This window comes from Melanostigma gelatinosum (assembly GCF_949748355.1).
Source record: "Melanostigma gelatinosum genome assembly, chromosome: 1".
In the NCBI taxonomy this organism is placed as follows: domain Eukaryota; kingdom Metazoa; phylum Chordata; class Actinopteri; order Perciformes; family Zoarcidae; genus Melanostigma; species Melanostigma gelatinosum.
In genome coordinates, this window is record NC_136634.1 from 6725946 (window position 1) to 6750070 (window position 24125).

The 24125-nt window shown below is 42.6% G+C and overlaps 1 protein-coding gene across 1 annotated transcript in view; it reads right to left on the reverse strand.

Moving 5' to 3' along the window:
- Window positions 1–8035: 8035 nt before the first annotated feature.
- LOC306791785 (DENN domain-containing protein 2A) overlaps window positions 8036–24125 on the reverse strand; it is a 31346-nt gene continuing 15256 nt past the window's right edge. Inside the window, exons 3-20 of the mRNA XM_079288659.1 lie at window positions 20541–21575; window positions 19245–19372; window positions 17858–17970; window positions 17556–17753; window positions 17179–17272; window positions 16097–16147; window positions 15607–15794; window positions 14747–14856; window positions 14065–14134; window positions 13663–13740; window positions 12801–12941; window positions 12545–12693; window positions 10994–11171; window positions 10835–10876; window positions 10569–10674; window positions 9491–9778; window positions 9186–9272; window positions 8036–8951 (exon numbers count right to left, since the gene is read on the reverse strand). Of these exons, the coding sequence (XP_079144785.1) occupies window positions 8920–8951; window positions 9186–9272; window positions 9491–9778; window positions 10569–10674; window positions 10835–10876; window positions 10994–11171; window positions 12545–12693; window positions 12801–12941; window positions 13663–13740; window positions 14065–14134; window positions 14747–14856; window positions 15607–15794; window positions 16097–16147; window positions 17179–17272; window positions 17556–17753; window positions 17858–17970; window positions 19245–19372; window positions 20541–21575 (3088 nt within the window). The 3' untranslated portion in view covers window positions 8036–8919. The remainder of the gene's footprint in view (window positions 8952–9185; window positions 9273–9490; window positions 9779–10568; window positions 10675–10834; window positions 10877–10993; window positions 11172–12544; window positions 12694–12800; window positions 12942–13662; window positions 13741–14064; window positions 14135–14746; window positions 14857–15606; window positions 15795–16096; window positions 16148–17178; window positions 17273–17555; window positions 17754–17857; window positions 17971–19244; window positions 19373–20540; window positions 21576–24125) is intronic.

A 24125-nucleotide genomic window follows, 5' to 3' on the forward strand; every position in this document is an offset into this window, starting at 1 on the left:
GCCGTGTAAAGTTGCTCAAACACAGATTCATCCAGGGAATGTTTTGCAAGGATCTCACAGGTTCCTCCTCAAAAAGTTCGGCTGCTGAAAACAGGAGTCGAACGTAAGATTTGACATAACTTCTGAATAAGATTTTACATTGAGTATGTTTGTAAATGTTTTTTTTTTTAAATGTGGTTAATAACATCAAAAGTCAGTTAATATCATGTTCTGATATATTGAGCATGAACACTTTCACGAAACAGGATGCATTCAAAATGAATTACAAAGGCTGCAACTAACATTTGTGTTAATATCTTCATATTGTTGATCAATAATTCATTGTCTATGCTATGAAATGTGAGGACATTTCCATAAACCCAAGGTGCTGTCTTCAAATGACGTGTTTTGTGCCACCAACATTCCAACACCAAACAGACATTCAATTAACAATAACGTAAACCACAAAATAATTGGAAAAATGTGTTGAATGATGTTCTGTCAACTGACTAATCGTTTAACCGACTTGTCATTTCAGCAGTGTTCATGAATATGTCGGCTACGCTAGATAAAAATGTCCCATAACCTTATGAATAACTCGCAAAAAAACATTTGTTTAGGAATGCATAAAATAGTTTTCCAGCCGTTCAGCCGACGCACTGTGCTTCAGTTTCTTCGGTGGTGTTTGACAGGGTAAGCTCAAGGGGTCCAACATTTTCAGACCATGTAATCCTTCACATTAAATCAAACATGAAAGCTACCAACATCTGACTGAGAAGGTTTTCACTCTAAAAGTACTCGAGCCTCTGAGAGCAGGTGAACACCTAGAAGCTACATTGAGGCCGTCATATGAAACAGTACATGATCACATCAGCCCCACAGCTGCTAATCCGGATTTAGAAGAAGCATCTTGGATCATGTATTCGGTTAGAGAAAACAAATAAAGTGGCATCTAATGTTGAGACAACAGCGGGAGGAGGAGGGGGGTGGGGGGGGGGGTCAGCGTCCTCAGACACACACGCCACAGAGGATCATACCAGGATATTAAGGCCAGGAGGCTTTTTTGGGATGCCCATTTCATCACCAAGACCACAGTTGACTGCATTATTAAACTTCCAGATCCGCAGCTGATATTGTAATCAATGTGTTTGTGCATTGTTTTGGGTGTGGGAGCCTAACAATAACCAGCTGACTAATTAAAAGGATTAACTTGACATTCCATTGGCCCTTAATGACAGGATGGTAACGCAGGATGGTAACAAGTGACAGCATGGGGATTTCCTGCTTTATCTACACACAACATTTGTTTAGCGTGCGCACATTGTGCTTATACATGTGGACAGAGAGTGTGAGACAAGACGTGGGCTCCACCTCTTCCTCTCACCGGACATGCAGGAGAAAAAAAAGATGGAAATGGGCACGGATGGTAGGACACGTTGAAGAAAGAACTCGATGGCATGAGTCAATACAAACACAGCTTTGTGTTTGTCACTTTCCTGCCACTGCAGAACGGAGAGACCTCCATGTCCATTTAAGGCAATGAAAAGAAAAGTCCCTTACGTCAGTTATAATCCCAAATATGAGTGTGTGTGTGTGTGTGTGTGTGTGTGTGTGTTACGTGTGGAGGCAGTACAGGGGTCTACAATTGTGGGGCTGCGCTTGAGAAGGTCGTAGTGATCTGGTGAGTGAGTCAGTGAGTTATATGGAGTGAGGAAGACTCTCCAGCCAGTCAGCCCCCCCCCTCGCTCTTCCTCTGAGCCCCCTGATGTTATACAAGGCTTCCTGCAAAGCGTCCGACCAACCATTCTCCCCATCCCTTTCTCTCTCTCTCTCTCACACACACACACACACACGCACGAACACATAAACAAATGAAGATAGAGAAGCGCACAGTGATAAAACACACTCGTGCCCACACAAACAAACACACGACATTCACATAGACATTCGTGGTAGGATTGTTTTTGACAATAGTATTATTTATGGGTTGAAGCTGCCACTAAATTATCCTTCCTGCCGACACATAATTCAATTCAAAGTGTTTTCCTCCAGTAATGTGCAGTGTTCCCGTCAGCCTGAAAAGCGTAATATTCAGGGTTTTTAAATGAAAAATGTGTTGAAATTACTGCTCATACATGTTCATGCAGAGAATCACCGGACAACATTGAATTTTTAATGAGCAAAGTAAGGCAGCACTGACAAATGGAACGATTGATCATTTAAGTCCTTCATTAAGCAAAAGTGACAAACATTTGCAGGTTCACTTCCTCTAAAATGAAGAGCATTTGCTGCTTTTTTGTTTGACATAACTGTAAATTGAATGTCTTTTGTTTTCAGACTGTTGGTTGGACAAAACAAGCAATTTGAAGACTTCACCTTACACTGAATGATTGATCAAAAATCTCTTAGTTGTGGCCTTTAACTGGAGGAGTTGATTGTTGTCTTCAACATATATTCAGAGCTTGAATGATTAGTTACGTTATCAATTAGTTGATCGACAACTGAATATCTTTGGTTGAACAAAACTTCACCTCGGACTCTTCGAAATTGGGACATTTTTCAGTATTCACGATCATTTTATAGACTCTATGACTCATCAATTAATCGGAAAAGGTATTCATCGATAATGAAAATAATCTTTAGTGGCAGCCAAAGAAATGTTCTCCTTTAACTGGTACACAATATGAAAAGTCTCACCTTTGAACGCCACACTGAAGTGAGTGTGAGATTGTTCATCATCAACGAGTTAACAGGTCATCTCTTGTGAGGCTGTGAAGGTTTGAGTGATTACTTTTACAGCGTATGTTTGAAGAAAGTGTATTCAATCAGCACAGCTAAACGTAAGACCTTCATCCAAAAAATTGCCATCAAGAGACAACAAGATCACTTAACATTAATAACAGCAAATTAGAAAACCACAGTCAAACAAAAACGAGATAAAACTATTTTCATCATCGTAGTAATTTGCAGTTGTGTCTTTTATCCCATAATTAGAGCTATTCAGCTTTAAGGCCGGCATTCGTACCGTTAATAAAAGCAACTAAACGCTAAACTAATCCAAATACAACTTTTCTGAATTAAATCAGGCACATGAAAAGAAAAATTTGTTAATCTTTCAGTTGCACAACACAATAAGGCCTAATCTTGATCACGAGCCCACCGACGACTTGACAGTGAGCCAAATGCTTCATTAAAAATCACAACGCAATAAAACTTTATAAAATAAACCACAACACATGACTGAAATTTAACATTTCCATTGTTTTTGTAACAGATTGTTAAATAATTGCAAGTCCAGGTCGGGACCACTGTAGCTCACTGTGAGATTTGCGGAGGCCATAAATCCATTAGTGTGCTGTCCATTAGCAAATGTAAGCATGCCATAACACGAGACTAACTTGGCGGCAATTATATCTGCTAAACAGCACGCTGGCATTGTTAAAAGGAGACCGTTAGCATCATATTGTTAGCAGTTAGCTCAAAGCACTGAATTGCCTTAATATACCCTCACAGAGCTGCTCTTTGTCTTGCTGGTATTTAATCATTATCAGCAATCATTAGGAAAAAGTGCAAAGGCCAGAGTGTATGATAGTCCAAGTCAATATTTAAGAAAAATATTTTTAAAAAATGTAGGGGTGACCAAAACCTTAATTATCTGTGTAGGTTTGTGTTTGTGTGCAGAGCTCAAAAACTCCAGAAAACTACAATAACACGCTCCCATGTGTGTGTGTGTGTGTGTGTGTGTGTATACTAAACTGGTCACAATCTCCACTAATCAGGCCGGGAATGTAAAAGCAGGAAACTCAGTCTGAGGATCAGGCTATGCGATGGAAAGTTGCAGTGTGAGAGCCGGTGGAGGAAAAACTGGTTTGTTTTGTTGAGTTTATGCTGAGAGCACATGTTCTCTGGCACAAAGTCCCACTGGGCTGCACCAGTGGGAGTCTCCAAGCTGTGCACATTACACACACACACACACACACACACACACACACACACACACACACAGTGTAGTTGTCACAGATGCATGTTCATTTGAACGTAAAGAGAGAAAACTCCTCCTTAAAACAAACATGCACGAACTGATATGAAAAAGCACACAAACACGACACCAACTAATCTGCCATTTCGTTGATTGATTAATCAATCAATTGCTTCATCAAATGTTACAAATTGGAAAAAATCCCCATCAAACTTTCCTGAGCCTAAGGCAACGTGTGCAGATTACTAGTTTTGTCCAACCAACAGTCCAAAACCCGAAGACATTCAATCCATAATCACGCAAGAAAAATAAACTCATTTTTTACCATTTTCCGAATTTGCATAGACAAAACAAATAATCTATTAATTGAGAATATAATTCCGATATTTTTCAATCAACGATGAAAACAATGGTTCGTTGCAGGCCTAGTCCAGCAGGTGAACATTTGTCTCAGGAGTCGATGGCGACCAAAACAGAGCGACAAAGAGAGTGAACGCTGGACTCACGTCTGGAACTTCAAATGAATGATGTCACTCCGTATATCTGCTGGATGTGTAAATAACAGGAGCTAACAAGCTTGACATATTATTTACCTTGTATGGCAATGTTGTGTTTAAAGCTTGTTTTTGCTGCCCCCAGATGGTCAAAAATGAAATAAAAATCAGTTATAGCAGGTTTAAACAAAGAGATGATCACAAATGCAACCTCAAGCTGCACTTTGTACATTTCCCACATCCCACAGCTCCAACTCTGTATGCAGGGACCAGGCAAGTCTTGACCCTCATTCCTCTCTCGATGTCATTGACAGAAAAGTTGGAGCCAAAGAGGACAGAGGGTCTGTCAGATCAGCCCCAGATAACCCAACAGAAAGATCCATCAGACTGGCTGGAATCAATGGACAACATAGTCACACACATTGCACAGAGCTGTGGGTGCAGAGCGCGGATGGTAGAAAAAGGAGGGGAGGGGTGTGTGCAGAAAGTCTTTGTTGTGCAAGGCTCATATCTGAGGCATTATTTGTTTCCCTCGTGCGAGCGGAGGAGGAATGATCGCTATGTGGGATGAGCACGGCAGATAAAGAACTCCTCCGCTGTGGCGAGGACCTGTCTCAGGGCAACTCCACACACACAAACAAGGTTGAAACAAACAAATAAAATCCCTGCTTGCTCACACACCTTTTCATACTTCTTTTTTTCTCCCTTCTTACCACTCATTCACCCACACAAACATACGCATCCACCTCTAGGCCCAGTCACATCCACCCACACACACACACACACACACACACACACACACATGCTATTGCAGTGCAACAATACAACTTTAGAGTTCAGATTACAATATAACCCATAGTCTGAGACAATAGTGAACCCAAAGCCTTAAAAACAAAAGGGCTCAATGCTATTTGAATAAGTCACATTTTTTACATTTTACAGACCAAACAGTTCACACAGTATTTAAGAACATTATCAGCAAATGAAGCAATAGTGAAAATAATCTCCAGCAGCCCCTCTGCGAGTTACTTTGTGTTTCTTTGTTCTCCAACATATCTGAGCTGTCTTTGGGTGGATTATCAGGTTAACCACATCACTCTGCAAGCTATGAAATACTTCTGAAATGTTGCTCATTTTAAAGTTGACTTGAGTATTTCCATGCGTTGCTTCTGTATACTTTCACTCCACTACATTAAAGAGGGAAGTGTTCTTACTGCTTTATTTATGTCAGAGAGTCGTGAGTTGCTGCCTCCACCTTGGCCAGCTGCAACACCAAAATGCTGTTTGATATTATTGCATCTAAATTGTAGCCGGTTACATTATAACATAAATATAAAATAACTTTCACATTTACCCATTTGCCTGCATAGTGAATACTTTTATACTTTTAAGTCAATTTAGCTAATGCTATTCCACTTTAAATACCGAATATTACTTGTAATAAAGTATTTATACATCGTGATACTTTTACTTTTACACAACAAAGTAAAGGATCTGAATTCGTCTTCCACTGCTGCATACTTTTATACTTGACTGTTTAAAAACACAATACTGACTTTTAACAGTGTTGTTTTTTTTACATTGCTTATATTTGACTTTTCCTTGGGCTAAGTACATGATCTGATACTGAATACTGTATAAAGCGTCATGAAATGCAGGTGTTTTAATTTTCTAAAAAGACAAATGAAGATTGAGAAACATAAAGGCAACAATGACAGTTACACCGCTGCTGTGTCAGCGACTTCCATTCTATTTGACACTTGTTGAGAAAAGAAGTGGGGAAAAGGCACCTTGTGAATTAAACGCGCTAAATACACAGTTTGAATGAGGTCAGTTTGCCGGTGCAAAACTTCCCCCAGACTGACGCTAATGTTTGACTGCACCGCTATGACGTTATTCCACCAAAAAAAACAAGAAAAAGTTCCGAATGCAAGCACAGGAAGTCGAACCACACACACACACACACACACACACACACACTCCAGTGCTGGAATTACAGGGGGAAAATGCAGGAATCTGAGCGAAGAAATGCGAGATATTTGAGGAATGTTATCTCCGACAGTGAGTGAGAAGCATTCAGAGAGAAAGCGGTGCGAAGAACTGACTCCACGTGCACAATATTCAACTAACTTTAAGTTTACACTCCGACAGAAGACGCAAGTTTAAATCACGAGACCAACACTTTAAAATGTTATAAAACGCTTACCTGGTGGGACTAGCCGTCTGGCAGGCAGGCAGGTAGAGCAATATTATTATTGTTATTTAAATGAAGAGTAATTCAGTAAAGTTTTTCCTTTATTTTGTTTTTTTTATTTCCTGCTGCCTCGTCTCCTTCCTGAAGCAGTTTGTTTGAAGCGGAGAGGAGGGCAGGAATTTCAGGAATTAGCCGTGGTATGACATGAAGCCTGGAAAAAGCCAGAGAAAGAGACCAAGGGGGAGAAGGAGGGGAGGGGAGGTGAGGGAGGCAGGTCTGACCGGTCAACGCGAAATGACGAAGGGGTGGAGAGGAGGAGGGTGGGGGGGGGGGGGGGGGTGCAAAAAGGAAAGGAAAGTGTGGTGAGAGAGAGAGAGAGGGGGGGGGGGAGAGTGGAACGCAAATATCAAGAATAAGAAATACTGTAAAAGCCACTGCCTTTAGGACGAGGGACAAACAAATACATGACAACATGGTCAGAAGAAAACACTCAACGTCTATACAATGACTTATGAGTGAGTTACACAACAGACTGTGTGTATGACACAGATGAGAACTAAATAAGGAGCTAAAAGGTGCAAGATGTTAACCTTTTTTTGTATATATACCACATTACCCATAAAAGTTATTTTACTGTAATGTAAAAAGCAAAACTATTGTTAGACTCAGGCATGTTGTGCAAGCCATTAAGGGCAAGGAGGCCAAACTGTCTTGAGATGTGGTTCAGAACTTTGGACTCCGCTGTGGCAACACATGTAGGATACACATGAACTGGGTAACAGAGTCCTCCAGTGGATATTGTGGGTTCGACATAGTGCTGGTTCAATGGCAAGATCTACTTCAAATAATGAGTTCTTTAACCTGGAATTTGACGACAGTTATGAATTGACCAAAATGATGGCTCCTCTCTATTCAAGTGAGAGACAACTGCACCATACCAGGACCCCGAAATCAAAGCAGCTAAATGGAATTCAGCCATCATTATTAATTACATCGATGTTTTTCCTCCTATGACAAGTCAAAATGTCTTTCACGAAAAGGGCGTAGTGGCTGCACCAGTGATGATTTAGGTGTGTCACATTAAGGGGGAATACATGTGTGTCATCATACATTACACTTATTTTCTCTGCAAGGAAATGTCAAGAAGGGCAAAGGATGCAGCGACAGCGCTCCCTGGAGGACGGAAGGGACTTCTTCCTTTAGAAACAAAGTAAACTTCCTATAGTCATAGGGAGTAGTACTGCTGTGAGCAGTTGTAGAACATCTTCTGTGGCTCAGGAGGAGCAATTACTCAATTGAACTTCCTTGAGTAACCTTGTCTTTTGCTTGCAGACTCTTCTGACAAAACATAGAACATACACGATTGTATTAAAAGAGTAATTTGTCTAATTCACAAATTCAAATCACTTTATTTCAAAAGTTTCATTGCATTCTCAATCAAGGATACAAGTCGGCCTAAGATACAGCTCTTCCTTCACCATCGAGTCCGTCCAAACCCTATATACTCAAACCCAAGTGAGAGATGTATTCACATTGATTTCTTTTGGTGCTCATTCCTTTTCCTTAAAACAGTGGTACATTTACCCAACAACCCAAACATGCGCTACAAACGCTCTGGACTAGACTCCGTTAAATAAAGCCGATTACAAAGTACAGGACATTTATTTGCACTCATTTGAAGAAAAAGAAAAAAGATTAAGTTTATCTAAAAAGAATATAAATTAACTTAAAAGCCTCCTGTTGATGAAGAAGTTGTACAGTTGTATTCATAAAAGTTTCTATAGAAAATACTTGGAATGTATAGGAAGGTATTGTACAAAATGGGACCTTCAGTGTCGCTCCCTCTTACAGGTTTATAGGTGAGGTCAGTGACCCAAAAAGGGAGAACACTGTTCCTAAAGACATTTACACTGTGCTGTGCTGGACAGTAATACACTGCAGGGATTGACTGTAATCTGTAAGGCAGAAATCTGACGAGACACTGATCGACTTTGCTTTATCGTGTTGGAGGAGAGTTTTGGTCCAAGCTGAGTAAAACCCTTCACAACACTATGGAATGACACTGGGAGCTAAACCCTAACTTTCCCCAGAGTCCCTCATGTTCACAAACTACCAGTCCAGATCACTTCAAGGGTCTTCCTTTGCTCCGACCTAAAGACACGTCTCCATCTCTACGTTCTCCTCGTCCGGGGAGGGCGTCCTCTTCTTCTTTTTTACGACACACCTCTCCGTGCGTTTTCCTACTTTCACACACGACATCCTGACTCCAAACATCATTTCTTGGAAAGGAATTTCATCTTGTTTCCTGAAGAAAAGCAACAGATGTGAACCAAATTTAAAAAACAAACCTACAAAGTGTGAGTTCAGAAGGAGCACTGAAGTTGCACTAGCATTGGCTGATTGACAATAGCGGTCTTTTCCGCTAAATGTAACAATGTACTATAAATGTTTAAATCTTTGACCTGAGCATCTCTGACTGAATTGGCAGGTTTTAATAGAGGAATAACTGATTAATTGACTGATCGACAGTAATTCTCACCTAGACCCTTGAGGAACTTGTTGACTCCTCGTTGCTCGCTCCCCGGCAGCGAGTCCAGATACTCTTGTGCTCTCACCTCAAATAAACCTGGAAAATAACATAAAAAGTCAAACATTTCAAGACAACCACTTTACCACCACTGGTTAAATAAATCAAAACATTCTAACAGTTTAGAACATTGGTGGGACATTTCTTCCAAGTATTAGTTCACATATGCACATACAGCAGGTATTGGTGTTCAACCAGTATTTATACTTCAACTGTTACAAGCTGTATTGTAACAGCAGTTTATCAGATCCCAGTACCTCTGAGGCCCTGCCTGCGCAGCTCCCTCTCCTGGATGAAGCCTGTGAACATCTGGGTCTCCATGAACACCTCCAGGAACCTTTTCAAGCTCTTGGACGTGACCGCTTTGCGAAAGGCTTCGCGCTGAAAGGACGAGGAGGGGGGAGAAGAGGGGCTGGGCAAGGTGGGGGAGGCGATGGACTCGTCCTCTCGCTCTGCTCCAGCCATGAAGAGGGAGTAGTGACCCACCATCTCCACGAAGAAACGCACAAAGGCCTCTGAAACCACCGTGCTGAGGGAGCTGGAGTCTGGGTGGAGGTACAGGAGTGAATAGAAATAAAATAGAAACGATGAAATCACAGCATCTTTACTGCCCTATTAAAAAAGGAATGACTTATACATCCAGTGTCTGGAAAAAGGTTGATCAATACCAATGATGCAACTGTTATCTCTCCACGGTGCTTTTAATCATACTTCTAACTCCCTACTTACTGGAACTTCACAGATACTCCCCTTATCATACTTCTAACCTTCTTTTTTTTTACATATTGCAGACATTTTATTGAGACCAAAAGCCAAGCGCCCAAGCCAAAACATTAAAATGACGTTTTGCATCGTCATATATTACTGCCTCACTGTATCCTGTTGGATATGGTTTTGAAAGTGTCACAAAAATGTCAGTTCAGACAAGTAAGTCTTTAAATGCATGTAAAAATATGAAACATTTCATACCTATTGTATTTATTTTTGGTTCAAATATATAAAATCAAATCATGTGGAACTCTGTATGTAGTTGTGTCTGCACACAACTATTACCAAATTGCGTTATGAGTCATATGACATGAGTGGGATGGGATAACGACGGGATGAGTTATTTTTATATTAAATTATATTAAAAGCTGGAGGTTAAGTTTGGCAATACTCTAAACACCCTATAACTTCAAGAGCACTTGAACTGTACCGTAGAACATCTCTTACTCTTGATCGTTTTACAACACTGTCTTTTGTATATTTGGTACTTCTAATGAAACATACTTTTACTGTATAAATACTGTATATCTTAACAGAGAAAATACTGTAATTCGTATGCTGAGTCACCATTGGGCAGATCTCCTTTCTCACAGGCCAGCTCCTTCCTCTTGTCCAGCACATGCTCCAGAGCTGCCTGCAGCTTGTGGGGAAGAATTGAGTCCTCATCATCCAGCTGTGGAGGAAAAGACACAGATGTGAATACAGTACACATACTGCAGTGAATTAACATGTATTCACATAACAGCTGGTGGAGCCACCACATGTGGAAAAGGGCTCCATGTAGCAACAGACATATTTATCCTGTTTCACTGATGCTTTTATGCTTTTTCTACCTGTCTTAGGAAGCGACTGTTGCCGAGGTCGACCAACAGGACCTGAGGGAAGAGCGGAGGGAGAGTGATGTCATTTCCTGGACCTATTGTTCAGCGGAGGAAAGGCCCAGAGTCAAGGGCACCACAGTCAGTGCATCACAAACAAACAACTCATCGCACCTCTTCTATGGGCAGCTCTTTGAGTCGAGGCAGAGAGCTGGAGAGGAGGCCGACTATAAAGGGGGTGGGGGTGCAGACGATATCCAACATGGAGGGCGGGAGCACGGGGATGTACGTATGCTGCCAGGTGAAGGGGTAGAGCAGAGCCACTACTGCATGACAACACTGAGACAACGTGCTGCAGGAAGAGAGAAAGGAAAAGGTTCATTCTCAGTGTCACAGAAAACAGAAGATAAGCCTTCAAACTACATATTACTTACTTGTCAGACACTGTAATAATGCATTTTAATGTTATATTATTCGATTATTATTAAAACAGAGACCCTTCCTGTGCAGCGGGCGCCTAACTTTTTGTACTCCACAAAGAAGTAGTTACCGCTGCCTCAGTCAGTTACATTTCCAATGTTGACTTTCTGTTACAACGCCCAGAAAACAAAGGCAAACTTCTTGACAGGTACAGAAGGTCAAGAGAGTGATCGTGAAACAGAAGAGGTCTTGTGCTTTGATTCAGAGGTCTATCTTAATATATCGCAACGTTATTCACAGAAATAGTCAAATAGACCACAAAAATCTTCCAAAAATCAAAGCGTGTCTCTAAAAGCCAGTCCTTCCTGTACGTCTGGGGGGAGTTTTCAAACAGTCTGAACTACAAGTCTCTACCACAAGATGGTGCTGACCAACTCTTTAAGAAAATGAGCCCCTCCTGTCCTCTTCTTAATTTGGAACATAATGCTAAAAGTTCATTCATGTTGTTCCAACAAACCCCGTTATTACCCTGAGAGGAATGTTAAAAAAGCATCTCTTAGGGGACAGTGATGCAACACTTATGAAAACTACACAGCGGCAGCAAACACACTCATTCCACGCTGTTCCCTTAATCTCTCCCAGGTGTGCATCTGCTCTCAGTTAATTCATAAAAGAAATTGATTGACGAGGCCAACTTTCCACTCCACAGCAGAGAATGTGCAACGACTCGTGATCTGCTGATGAGCTCTGGTGAGAAACGCTTCTTGTAATTTAAACAACAGCACATGTCCGAGAAGGGGAGATGCACAAAAGTTCTGAACCTAAATCTGAACTAAATCAGGAAACAATGACTGCTTCTGCTCAGCCCACGCGTTGAACCAGCTGTACCGCAACAGTTAAAGGTTTGAAGTGGACTGTGCCGGTGTGATGACGTCACGGTGCACACGTGTTCGCTCTGGAGTCATGCTCGAAAGCCTAACTCCTTCTATCTGGCACCCAGGACAGTTTTCCAGAGGAGAAGTGATTGTTCCCCAGGCAACTGTACAACACAACAGCATTCCTTCCTCTCACACTCCGTCAGGATCTTCTTTTCCTCAGACTGTTTGTGGGCTACTCTGTCACATCCCTCAAACTCTTTACTCTCCGTCTTCCCAGCATCAAAACACATAATTAAAAGGATGCATTCAAATACCGCCATGACTCCACGACTCCGTCCACCCCGGGACTGTTGCAAGGGCCGGACATGTGATCTTAAGGTCGGAAAGCGGACGCAGTGCTCTGTAGCAACATGCTGCCGGAGCCAACCTGAGTTTGTCGGCGGTGAAGATGACTCTGCGCTCCAGAAGTAGAGAGGCAAACACTCGGAGAAGGAGGCGTAGACTCAAGGAGGAAAAGAGACATTCAAAGTCCACATGTTCCAGACGAGAGTCTGATGGCCGACACAGCTCTATCACCTGCAGGCCAGAGAAAAAGACATCAATGTCATTATATAATCTTTAAAAGCATCTGGGTTTTGCCTCCAAGAATGGGGTGAAAAATGACTGGACCGCCATCATCTCACCTCTGTCCCGGAGCCAGGTAGGAAGTTTTTGACAGTGATGGTCCTTCCTGGAGCAGGGAAGGGAGCTTCCATTATGCCTCTCATGAAAGGCTGCACCAGAGCCGGGGAGATAGCCCGCCTCTTCTCCACTTCATCCAGGATCTGCAAAACACAGAGAAACACAAGTTTCATAAAGAGTTTCTCAAAGGATTCTGTAAAAAATAAACGATACCATAAAATCAATATCACAATATGAAATCACATATGGTAAAAGATTTGATCTGCATTGTTCACCCCTGTAAGATGTGTATTTATTGTGTTGTGGTTAAAGTTCCACTGAGATTACAATCTCTTCTTTCTGTAAATGGACAAATAAAATGACCTTGTTTTCAGGTGCCATCACGAATGAGTGAGGGAACTCAATGGGACTGAACATCCTTTGGGATACTTATTAAAAACACTGGTTACCATCATCACACACCTTTTCATTCTTGCCACGATGCAGTGGAGCCTGAATCCATCATGTGTACCCCTCTACACACATACTGTACACATCTGATGAGCATTAAAGTTGTATGTCGCCGATCTGATACAGATGACACATACTCAGGATATCACGAGTACTTCCAATGCAGAGACGGCTTTCAATCTTCTTGCCATCGCCTCTGACAGCAGATATACAGTAGTTACCCTTCTTTGTATCCGAACAAACTCCATTTTGGCAATGAAGACATGTACACTACACAGATTTATGACATGAATCTAAAGCCCAATACATGGACAGAGGGTGGTACGGCTCTGTACTCTTTTAGTGGCATTGGGGTTGTATGTATGTGTTTGTGTAACACATGCTTTGTGTTCCTGCTTGGTTTACTATACGCACCTTGGAGAAGAGGTCGAAGCAGCCCAGCCGGCTGACGATGCAGTAGACCTCAGGGAGCCTTCGGCCTTTACCACTGGGCTGTGAACAGGCAGCAAGAAAAAGACGAGCTTCAAAACAGCGGAGTGTCACAAGACTGCTCACCCACGTACAACCACAGGATCAGACTACTGGAGCAAAGCCAAGCCTTTGTTTCACAGACACTTTGAAGACATATTTACTTCCAAACGTCTGAATCCTTTTATCAACCAAATTCAAGAAATATGCAGGAAATATGAATTGACAATTTGCAGAATAATACAACAAAAAGAAAAGGGTAAAAAGCAGCAAAGGAAAAGAGGATGAAGGATTATCTAAATAAAAAAAACGCTATTGACGAGGTGCAGCCTCATCTTAAGAGCATACCAGTAATCGCCGGCAGTAACCAAACCGCCTGCTTCCATCCTCACCAGTCAGGACAAATGAGAACGTCTCACTGGAGATGAAAAAGAGAGAAAAAATAAAGATATTTCAGACATTCTGGAAAATATTCAAAGTAGACTGGACTTTGTGTTTTGGCAAAAACAGGACAGACTCACTCTGCAAATATCCACACAAATCCTCCTAAGCTCTGCCTGACAGGTACTCACTGACTGGAGGCAAACTTCCTGACAGGCGAGAGCGTCAGCAAGTTCAAAGCAGGTGTGCGTTTGGTGGTCCCCGCCCCACCGTTCGAACATTTGCCTCCAGCTAATAATTAGCCGGCGTCGTCAGGACACACATCATCACTTCTCGGAACAATGCAGACGTTGAGAGGCTGAGCTAGGAGGTATTTGGTAATGCAGCCAATTTTAAACTTCATACAAAGAGAGGCGATTGTGTAAAAACAAACCAGGTGTAAGGTGCTAAATCCACCACTTCTCCCTGTAATCATTCATTCATCTTTGCGACCCGGGGGGGTCATTTCTATTTTGGGCTTTCAGCTTCTTCACCAACAAGTGGTCATTAACAACTATAACAGATGAGCTATTAACACTCTGCCGGGAAATTCCTCTGTCCCTGTTTTGTTTCACTTTTTTTTAACGTTTTAAGTCAGACTCGGACTGACCTGGGGAAGTTGTCGACGGGGGCCCAGTCTTTGGCGTCAGGAAAACAGAACTGAGGGATGACCTTTAGCTGGTCCTCAGTCTCCCGCATGAACTTAAAGCTTCTTTCAAGCTGGGTGAACAAAAACAAATAGAGAACATTTTCATATTTGATGATGCCTGAAGGATAACACCATTAAAAGTCTAAGACCATCATGTTTCACATCGTTGCTGTACAATAAACATGGAACCTAGGTCAATTAGAAACAGAAAATACATCTGCACACAAATAAATAATGAACTACAAAAAGAACCACTTAAAGTGCAAACCTTCTTTATCTATTGTTTTCATGACATTGACTAAATTCTAAATGTGTGTTAACCTTTTCACAATGCTGATCATAAAACTGTAGTGTCACTATTTTAAGGTAATGGAATGAGAGAATAAGATAATGGTACGTCTCGTTAACACACTATTGAGCAGTGTTGGTCATATGAGGTAATCTACTGTAAACACCTGTAAACCACTTTCTTTTTCTTGTATTTTCCTGATGAAAGTGTTTTGCTTCTCTTATTTAGTCAGTACATCACTGCTCACAGGTCACTGGGATATTCACGTTTTTGTTGCATAAAACCTGCTGTTGCCGTTTCCATAAGTGCAAAATGTCCTGTGATCTTCTCATAAAAGTCCATACCAGCTACTCATAAACGAGCATATAGGTTGAATTACGACCATTGGTCTGGTTGGAAAGTAGACATCTATTTAGATAATAATATTTACAATAATATCTTCTTTCCAGCAGTGTTTACTTTTATTTAAAGTCTAATTTCCAGTGTCTCGTTTTGGTAAAAATGTGCTTCAGTAACATTTCTACCCGTTTACCTTGAGGGGGAATTGCTGTGTGACTTCCGGCAGGTACGGGACTCCAGCCTTGGTTTTGTGGAGCGCAACAACGATGAAATACTCAAAGAGTTTCCTCTCCTGCAACTCCATCAGATCCCTCTCCAAAGTGCGGTACCGCCCCGTCTGCCTCAGCATGGACTGGACCGACACCAGCCGCTGGCTGTGGGCTGAGGGCCGGAGAAACACATTCCATGTAAATAGTGTCATGTATGCATATACATGACAGAGGTCAGTGTTAGGCCACCATGTAAGGCAATCTGCAGTTACATCGGTGCATATTTTTGATGTTAGATATACAGTGGAACAATGAAAAGAAAGAAAACTGTGATCTGAATCAGTCATGGTACAAATGCTCCTATTGTGCTCGTTTGTAACGAATGAAACGACAGATACAGATCTATACATACACCGTTTGGCCTCCCTGAGTATAAAGCTACTGCAAATGCATGTATTCATTTTCTGTTCTCACCTTTTAATTTCTCCTCTGTGTCACTTTCCGACTCGCTGTTCTCATCCGTCACTAAATTGAAGAGAAGAAAGAGGGAAATGGAGAAAGAGAGTGTGAGCAGAATGCAAATGACCATCACAGGAAACTCAAAGCACATGGAATTTGCTCTCAGTGCTTTCACTCTCGCCGCTACGACCCGACACCACCCGGTCCTGTGAAACATGGGTCAGTCTCAACTGACCACAGAATGTAACTTTGCCCATGAAACTAAGTGGAGACATATGATTGCTCCTTTTATGGAGACAGACCTGTAAAGTCTTTCTGGTCACACAGAGCTGTAAGAAAGGTGGCCTGATGAAACGTGTCTGCAGTGGGTCGCGTGTTGATAGTACTGATGAAGTTATTTTTGAAACTTTGTCAAATTTCTAGTCATGACCAAATAAACATTTGACCAGAAACCCTTGACACACTACCGTTATTTGTTATTTTGACAAAACTTTTCTAAAAATTGAATGTGCTTGGGTGCATAATTTAGGATTCATTGTATTCATATGCATGTATTTTTAGCTTTTTAACTTTTACACTAATACACTCTTGATGTTTGCATTAGTTAGTGTGTGAGCATGTGTTAGTGTTGCAGTGATAGCATGTCTTTCGTGTTCTTTGTTCTCTGCCTAACTCGTGTGACCGATAAAAGTTCCCCTCTGTATCAAACCAGACAATTCATTTGAAGATTGCTTTTTATTCAAAAAGGTGCCGTAGCACATAACATGGTGAAAATGTCAGCGTAAAGGTCTGAGATTTGAAAAGAATTCCTGGATACAAACCAGGATCTGCACCTGGATCAGTTTCCCCACCAGAAACGAATCACTCATTTCTTGACCAACAGTCTAACTTTCCACCAAATTGTATTGAACTCTCTTAACAAGTGTTTGAGACATCCTGCTAACTAACAGACAAACACACACAAACAAAAACACAACCTCTTTTATCGAGGCATTTCAGAGCTGGACATCATCAAAGTTAAAAAAAAGTGTAAACAAGGACTTTTACTAAATCCACAGTTAATGTAAAAGCAGAGAGAAGGTCAAAAAGCACCTCACCTCTCCCTGAGCTGGACTCTGTGGACTGAGACACCCTCTTCATTCGTTTCTTCCCTCTTCGCGCCTCGAAGATGCCATTGATTTTCAGCACCATCTGCAGGAGGTAAAGGGAAAGAAATGTCCATCTCTAACACCTTAAACAAATAAACTAAATCTGCCAGGCTCCTCACGAGATCACTTCAATACACCTCCTGGGAGGCCTTCCTCTGCGCACACTTCGCACAAGAAATATCCATCACAAAAATGTTCCCTGCCTTACTCATCCCCAGACAGCGGCATGAGTGGCCCAGTCGGAACTTCCCCTGAGCAGTGCACTGGAGCATAAATCACAGACGGAGCAGCATGAGCTCCGTGAGAGGCCTCTCAGACTCCCATACCTTGGGGATTTTCCTCCTCCTGCGATTGTACGGGTCTCCAGAGAGGCAGGGGGTGTCGTCGGGGCTGCTGGGTGTGGAGGGGGGGCTGATTCGGGACGGGGAGGCGATGCCAGTGTCCCTGCCGGTCTTACGTAGCTCCAGGAGCTTTAAGCTCCGCCGTTCTGAGTTTTGTCTGAAGAAGCCAGGCTTGGCGGAGAGCTGGGGAGGGCAGATGACGAAAAACAGACACGTGGAAGGACATTTTAGTGTAACCTCTTCAAATCGACTTTGTTTTTTATCGTGATGTGTTGTCGATCGGGTACCTTAGTTGGCATGTCGGGGACGGGAGATGAGGAGGCAGGTGAAACACATTTGCTTCCTAAAAAGCTTCTCTCCAGCTCTATATCTTCATAGGGGTTCTCCTTGGATGGAGGATCTTCAGAAGAAAAAACATTTGTTTTTACAAAACTAAGAAATCAGTGTCACCTTGAATACACAACAGCTTCACACAAGCGGCGATAGCGTATTTTTCCCCCCCCATATCAGTCATGTTTGTTTCTTCCAGACAATTCCTACTCCAGATGTGCAGAGAGCTACCTGGAGGCAGCAGTGTGCTTAGCCAGCTCCTACATTTCAACTGTGACTCGAGGCTTGCACTGCTAATGCTAAATGTAACTCTAGCCGCCAGTCCTCCCCTGCGGATAAGGAGAGAGAAAGTTTCATTTTCCAAAACCTGTGCCTCTTTCTCTCCTTGTATCCGTCTCTCTGTATCTCTCCTCTGCTCTATCAATCCATCCACCAGATGTGACCTGTAGGAGTCGGAGGATAAAGACGGGACGTTCAGTTCTCCGCTTCTTCTCCCTCTGAGGAAACCGAGGGATCAGCGCACTGTTTTTCTGACATTGCTGGCTGAGGACAACACAACTGTTCATATCGCTCTGTCTCCCTGAGCTTCTTTTTGAGAGGACAGCAATATTGAGTTACGTCACCCATGGGACCCTGATGAGTGTTTGGTGAACAATGTCAGAGCGTTTTAAAGAACAATACCATTGTATGGAAGGAGGAAACCATAAAGGAATCCAAAATAAGCTGAGTCACTCAAATATAACTTAAGTTCATTTGACTGTTGCAAGCAGGCAGCACTCATGACAACAGCAGTCTCTGGGATGAAAACCAAAGACACATTGAAGCAATTGCCAGTAATGTGCTGTGGCTCTAAGCCACTCAGATGCCCCCCCCCCCCCCCCCCCCGCCCCTGCTGCACTGACAATCACAGTAGCCGACCTCAGCTACAGCACGACCGCACACAACGCCACCATTGTGCGTTGTGAAATTAAACAGGCTCTAGGTGGGGTTGGCATAACCCTGCAGACAATAAGGTCGGAACGTAGGTCAAATTTCCAGGTATAATTTTTAATAAAAGAGAATTAAAGCATCTAAATTAAAACCGGAGCAGAGTAAAGACAGCTTGGCCTCTTCATCACCTCTGTTACTCAACTTTATGATGCACACTGATATGAGAAATGAAAGGAAAGGGTCATGCAGTATATGAAGGGTATAGAAAACAGGACAACCTACCTACAGTACAGTATTTAATCATGTTTTTCAGTTTTAGCGAACACAAAGTTGATAACGTAACACTTTGAAACCATGTCGGGAACTTGATTTTTGATTTTCGTTTGTGGAAGATTCCAAAAATGTGTTGCTTACCGATTATATCCTCGTAGACATTCTCTTCTGATAAAGTGCGTGTAAGGCCCGGTCTGGACTGAGCGTACCAGTCCACCCTGCAGCTCTCTGTAGACGACTGGAGCAGATCCTCAAACTCATAGGACTTCCTGCTTGGACAGAGGATTACCAAACTTTAGGAGAATTGCACGCCAAATAGAAAAGAAGAAGAGGAAGGAAGGGTTTGAGAGTGTTCCTGCTGATACTTTTAAGAATGTTTGAAATGCCAAGCAGGAAAACTGATGTTACCGTTTACTAGTTGCCACATCTGAATGACCACATCTGTGTTTCATCACTGCCAAAGATTAAAGCCCAGTGCGATGAAGAGCACACAAGCGTCTGTGGATGCATGCGTTCCCACATGCATGCACACACTGCATTATACAATTAAAGTAAGTTGCCAAATAACAGACATTGTAAGCTTTACAAAAGTGTGTTTAATGGCAGAGATGTTGCACGGCACTGGGTGAAGCTATAGGTGTGACTATAAACTGACAAATCAACTGTAGTTGTTCACGCACACACAAATGCACACTAAGAGAAAGACAGCCTGACCAAACAAAGGGCATGACACAGCACACTTGAGCAGAGTGAGGCCTCCACATATGGTGTGGAATGTAACGGAGCCAAGCCAAGCTCCAAACAAGAACTCAGACCACTGAGAAAGTGAACAATAGATGTACTCCAATGCTGCAGAGTTCTCATTGTTGTTTTCCTCACAGAGCTCCATTTGTTTGACTGGAACCATCTGAATTTGAGTTCTACTTAGAAGACATGTGAATTGCTCTCGGCAGAATGAGTGATTCAGATTCTGGATCAGAGTTAACACTTTACAAGTACACGCATTTGTACATTGCATCGCATCATTTTTTTACAGGCAATTCTTGAAAAAGCAAAGGGCCTCTTTGACATGACTCACACCGCTCTCTTCCAGGAGAGTTCTGTAAAGAGGAATGAGTTCAGTTGATGTGCACATTCCTCAGATCCAACCAATGAGCTCATTCTTTGTGATATTTCGAAACAGGATGATGTCACCGGTGCTTTTGATTTACAGCAGATGGGGGTGATGTTTACCTCAGTGTTTGGTGGTGATGGTGATGCGCAGAGGATACACAAAGCCATCAATGGATAGTTCTGATTCCACAAGCAACTATAAACAATTTTTTGGGGGGAAATTTAGCTTTGGGGTGACGACAAGAAAGCTTCAGATCTGCGCCTGCCATAAGACTGATCGTCAACACTATTCATATTTTTTATTCCATCTTCTTATTCTCTTACCTGTTACTACTGTCCCGGGGTTTGTCAGCCCAGGGTCTCCTGCAAACTCCAGGTGGTGGGCACGTGGGTAAAGGTGGAGGAGGAATGGAGGGCAAAGGGGGCAAGTTCCTCCTTCCCTTCCCCAAACCGGGCCCCGAAGCTGGGGTAGTGGGGGGGGTGTGATGCTGGAAGGTTCTCTGAGGTTTAGGTAGAGGGTTTATGGACGGAGCACCTGGCTCACTGTATACGTTCTCTGGATCCCCTTCCCTCCTCCTCCTCCTCCGCGACCCGCCAGGCTGAACAACGTCAAAAGTCCCAAAAATGGGCTCGTTGGCTCTCTTTTCTGTTTCCTCCAGCTCCTCCTTTGAAGGAGGGCAGAAGTAATTACCTGGAAATGCCAGTGAAGGTCTGTCAGGAACCTCCTTTGTTGCCTTCTCCAGTTTCTTAACATGAGTTAAAACACTTTTCTTGTCTTGGGGTTGTTCCGTTGGCTTGGAAGGCCGAAATCCCCTCTCTAGGATAACTTCTTTGTCCTTGTTTGTTGGGCCCTCTGGAGATTTAGGCCTCGAATCCCCCAACTTTCCAACATTCTCCTTCCCTGAGTCCTGTCTGTCCCAGCTGACAAACCTCTTGCTATCTGTCCTTTGGACCTCTGACGCTTTTAAATCCTTTTTCCTCACTGTTTCAACTTCCTTCTGCGTCGTGCTCAGTGGACATGTCCCTGTCGAGGCCAGTGGGGCAGGCTCCTTTTTGCCCTCCCATTGTGAGATCTTATCACGGATGCTAGCGGTCTTTACTGCCGCTGGGCTCTTGTTGTTCAGCTTGCCACACAGCCCGTTCTCCATGTTGAGAGTCCGCGGGTCGCTGGTGGAGGCGGCTCTCCTGTGAGCCAGCATGGTGTCAGGAGGACCCGGGCTGAGCAGAGGGGAGAGGGGATGCTTGGTGGACACAGCGGTGTCCCTCCCGTCTCTGTCCCCTGGTGACCCGCACACCTCTTGGCGCTGGGGCACCGCAGACGACGGAGCCTCTCCAACCTTCAAGCCACAGCACTGGAGCCTAGACGAGAGCCACACACAGAAAGGTCAATATACACACTTGACATTCTTGCTTAACCCTCGAAAGGGTTGCAAACAAACCGCAAGTGTCATACATGTACACCCAAAGCTGCCAACTCAACTCTATATATGGAGACAAACACAAAACAACAGGAAAAGTGTGCAAAATATAGCATTATAATTTAAACTTAACATGTTGACAGTAAGCCTTTAACAAAAACTGCAAATACTAAGCAAAAAACTCTCCAATTAAAAAAATCTAATTCATACAATAAATTAAACTTCAGCAATTCAAACTTGTTTGAAAGTAGATTCATAAGATCTGAAAACCAGCATAAGATAGTTTCCCATACCTAAATATTTTACAAATCCAAAATAAACTAATTTAATAATCCCTTGCGACTAAAAATGTATAATTCACAAGAAAAAACATGATTTCATCATCTTAAAATAAGATATTCAAGCGTTCTTGAATTGCCTATTTTGCAGTAATACACTCAGGTTTATATGAAGATTAACACGCAATCTCAAAACGGGATTGTGGGAGAGAACAAGAGTAATCCCAAACAACAAAAGCAAACCATGCAAAGAGTCTTCTCTTGGTAAGGGGACAGTGCTAACCACAACTGGTGCGCATGTAACTCAAACCAGATAAACAGAGGGAGAAAGTACATTGCACAGTTGTCAACTCTAATAATTTATAGAGCAATTATTTTCATAGAAATGTCAGTCGCTGCTTTCGGTGTACATCGCCAAGACTCGCGCTCCACATAGCTCTTAAAATTGGCCACGCAGCGTGAGCACTTACAATTACGTCCAAATAGATCTGTGTTTTATGAGGTAAACAAGAATTCTTGTTAAAAGAGCTTCGCCGTCTGTATGGTGCCTCTGTTTCAGCGGTGAGTCACTCCTAGAAGATAACTGGGTCACGACTGCTTGAACTCTGGGTTCCGGGGTCAAAGTTTACAAGCTACACACACACAGCTATTTCTGGAGAGGAGATAAAAGTATACACAGAAGAGGGGAGGAGCCGAAGTGTAGACGTGCAACTCTTCTTTTCTGCTGCCAACCCTCAAATCTTTGCTTTGGCCTGAGGACCATTCATCAAAGGATTGAATTTCCAACAAACGGAGGAAACGTGGCCTTGCTGGGTGACTTCTGATGACACTGCTGGATGTGAAAACCAACAGTCATGCAATCCAGAGGAAATCTCAGGGGGAAACTAATGAATCAAGTTTCCTCAGAGGCCGTTGAAAAAAAAGTAAAAAACTTTCATGTTGTATCTATGACCAATGAGGAAACCAAATAATTATTTTAAATTGCTCTGGGGTTTTATTAGTTTGGCCCTTCTCTCCCTTTCTTTCTCCTTTTGTTTCCCTCAGTTGAAAAACCTGTTTTTTATAAAGCATGAAGCAACAGAGAGGGAAAAACTTGGTCAGATAGACGAGCCAAGTAAAGGAGAACAGGAGTAGGTAGGGGGGGGGCAGGGAGGTCGTTAATAGTGCATTTACCCAAACCGAAAGAAGTGTGATTGTGTTTGTGAAAAGAGAGTTTTGCTCAGGATGGGTGGGGCCTGGAGATGAGGGTCATTGAGGGCGGGAGGATGGAGAAGGGGTACAAGGGCACAAAAGCATCTCTAACCAGCTGAGCTGACACAAGATCAGCAGATAAGAGAACGGGTTTGAAATGGGCAGGACAAAATAAAAGAGAAACAGAACTAACCTTGTTTGATTCTATTCCTGCATTTCAACTTGTAACAATCCCCAAAGGGAAATGTACTGAGCTTTTGAGCAATGGTAGCTACAGAAACATGGCAGACCCTGAAAACAGCGGTTAAACCTTCCACTAGACAACCCCTGTTATTGGCACAAACCAAAATCCCTTCATTACAATCTAAATGGCACGACTGAATATTGCAAGGTTGACAGAAGGGACCATAGAGAATGGTCATAGAGGCATTAGACGGTGGCAGCAGGGGGGCAGTAACAGTATCTAGATGCCAGATGGCCATGTCTGCCCTGCTCTCCAGCCCTGCTATTGTTCTACTGCTGACCCGAATGGAAAGGGGTGTGTCCAGCTGGCTTAAGAGCAGTACAGAACTATATGATGGTTATGGGAAAGTAGAGTTTAGGCCCAAGCAACATGCGGTGAGAATGTGCGGAGGCATAAGATGACGGAGTAAAGTGAATCAGCGAACTGGCTCACATCCTGTAGCACAGGGGTCTCAAACTCCCGGCCCGCTACGTCATTTTATGTGCCCGCGAATCCGCCAGCAAAAAATTAAAAAAAAGTTAAATTATTATTATTATTATTTTTTTTTTTAAAGTTAGACTTGATAATAAAAATATCCCCATCGTCGAAATTATGAGATAGAAAGTCGAAGTTATGAGATAGAAAGTCATAACTATGATAGAAAGTCATAATTCTAGATAGAAAGTCAAAATTCTGAGATTGAAAGTCAAAAGTATGAGATACTTAAACAGTCATAGAAGCAGCTCTTTGGCTGGTTACTGTACAGTTAACATGGAAATGTATTGTGAGTACATTGAAG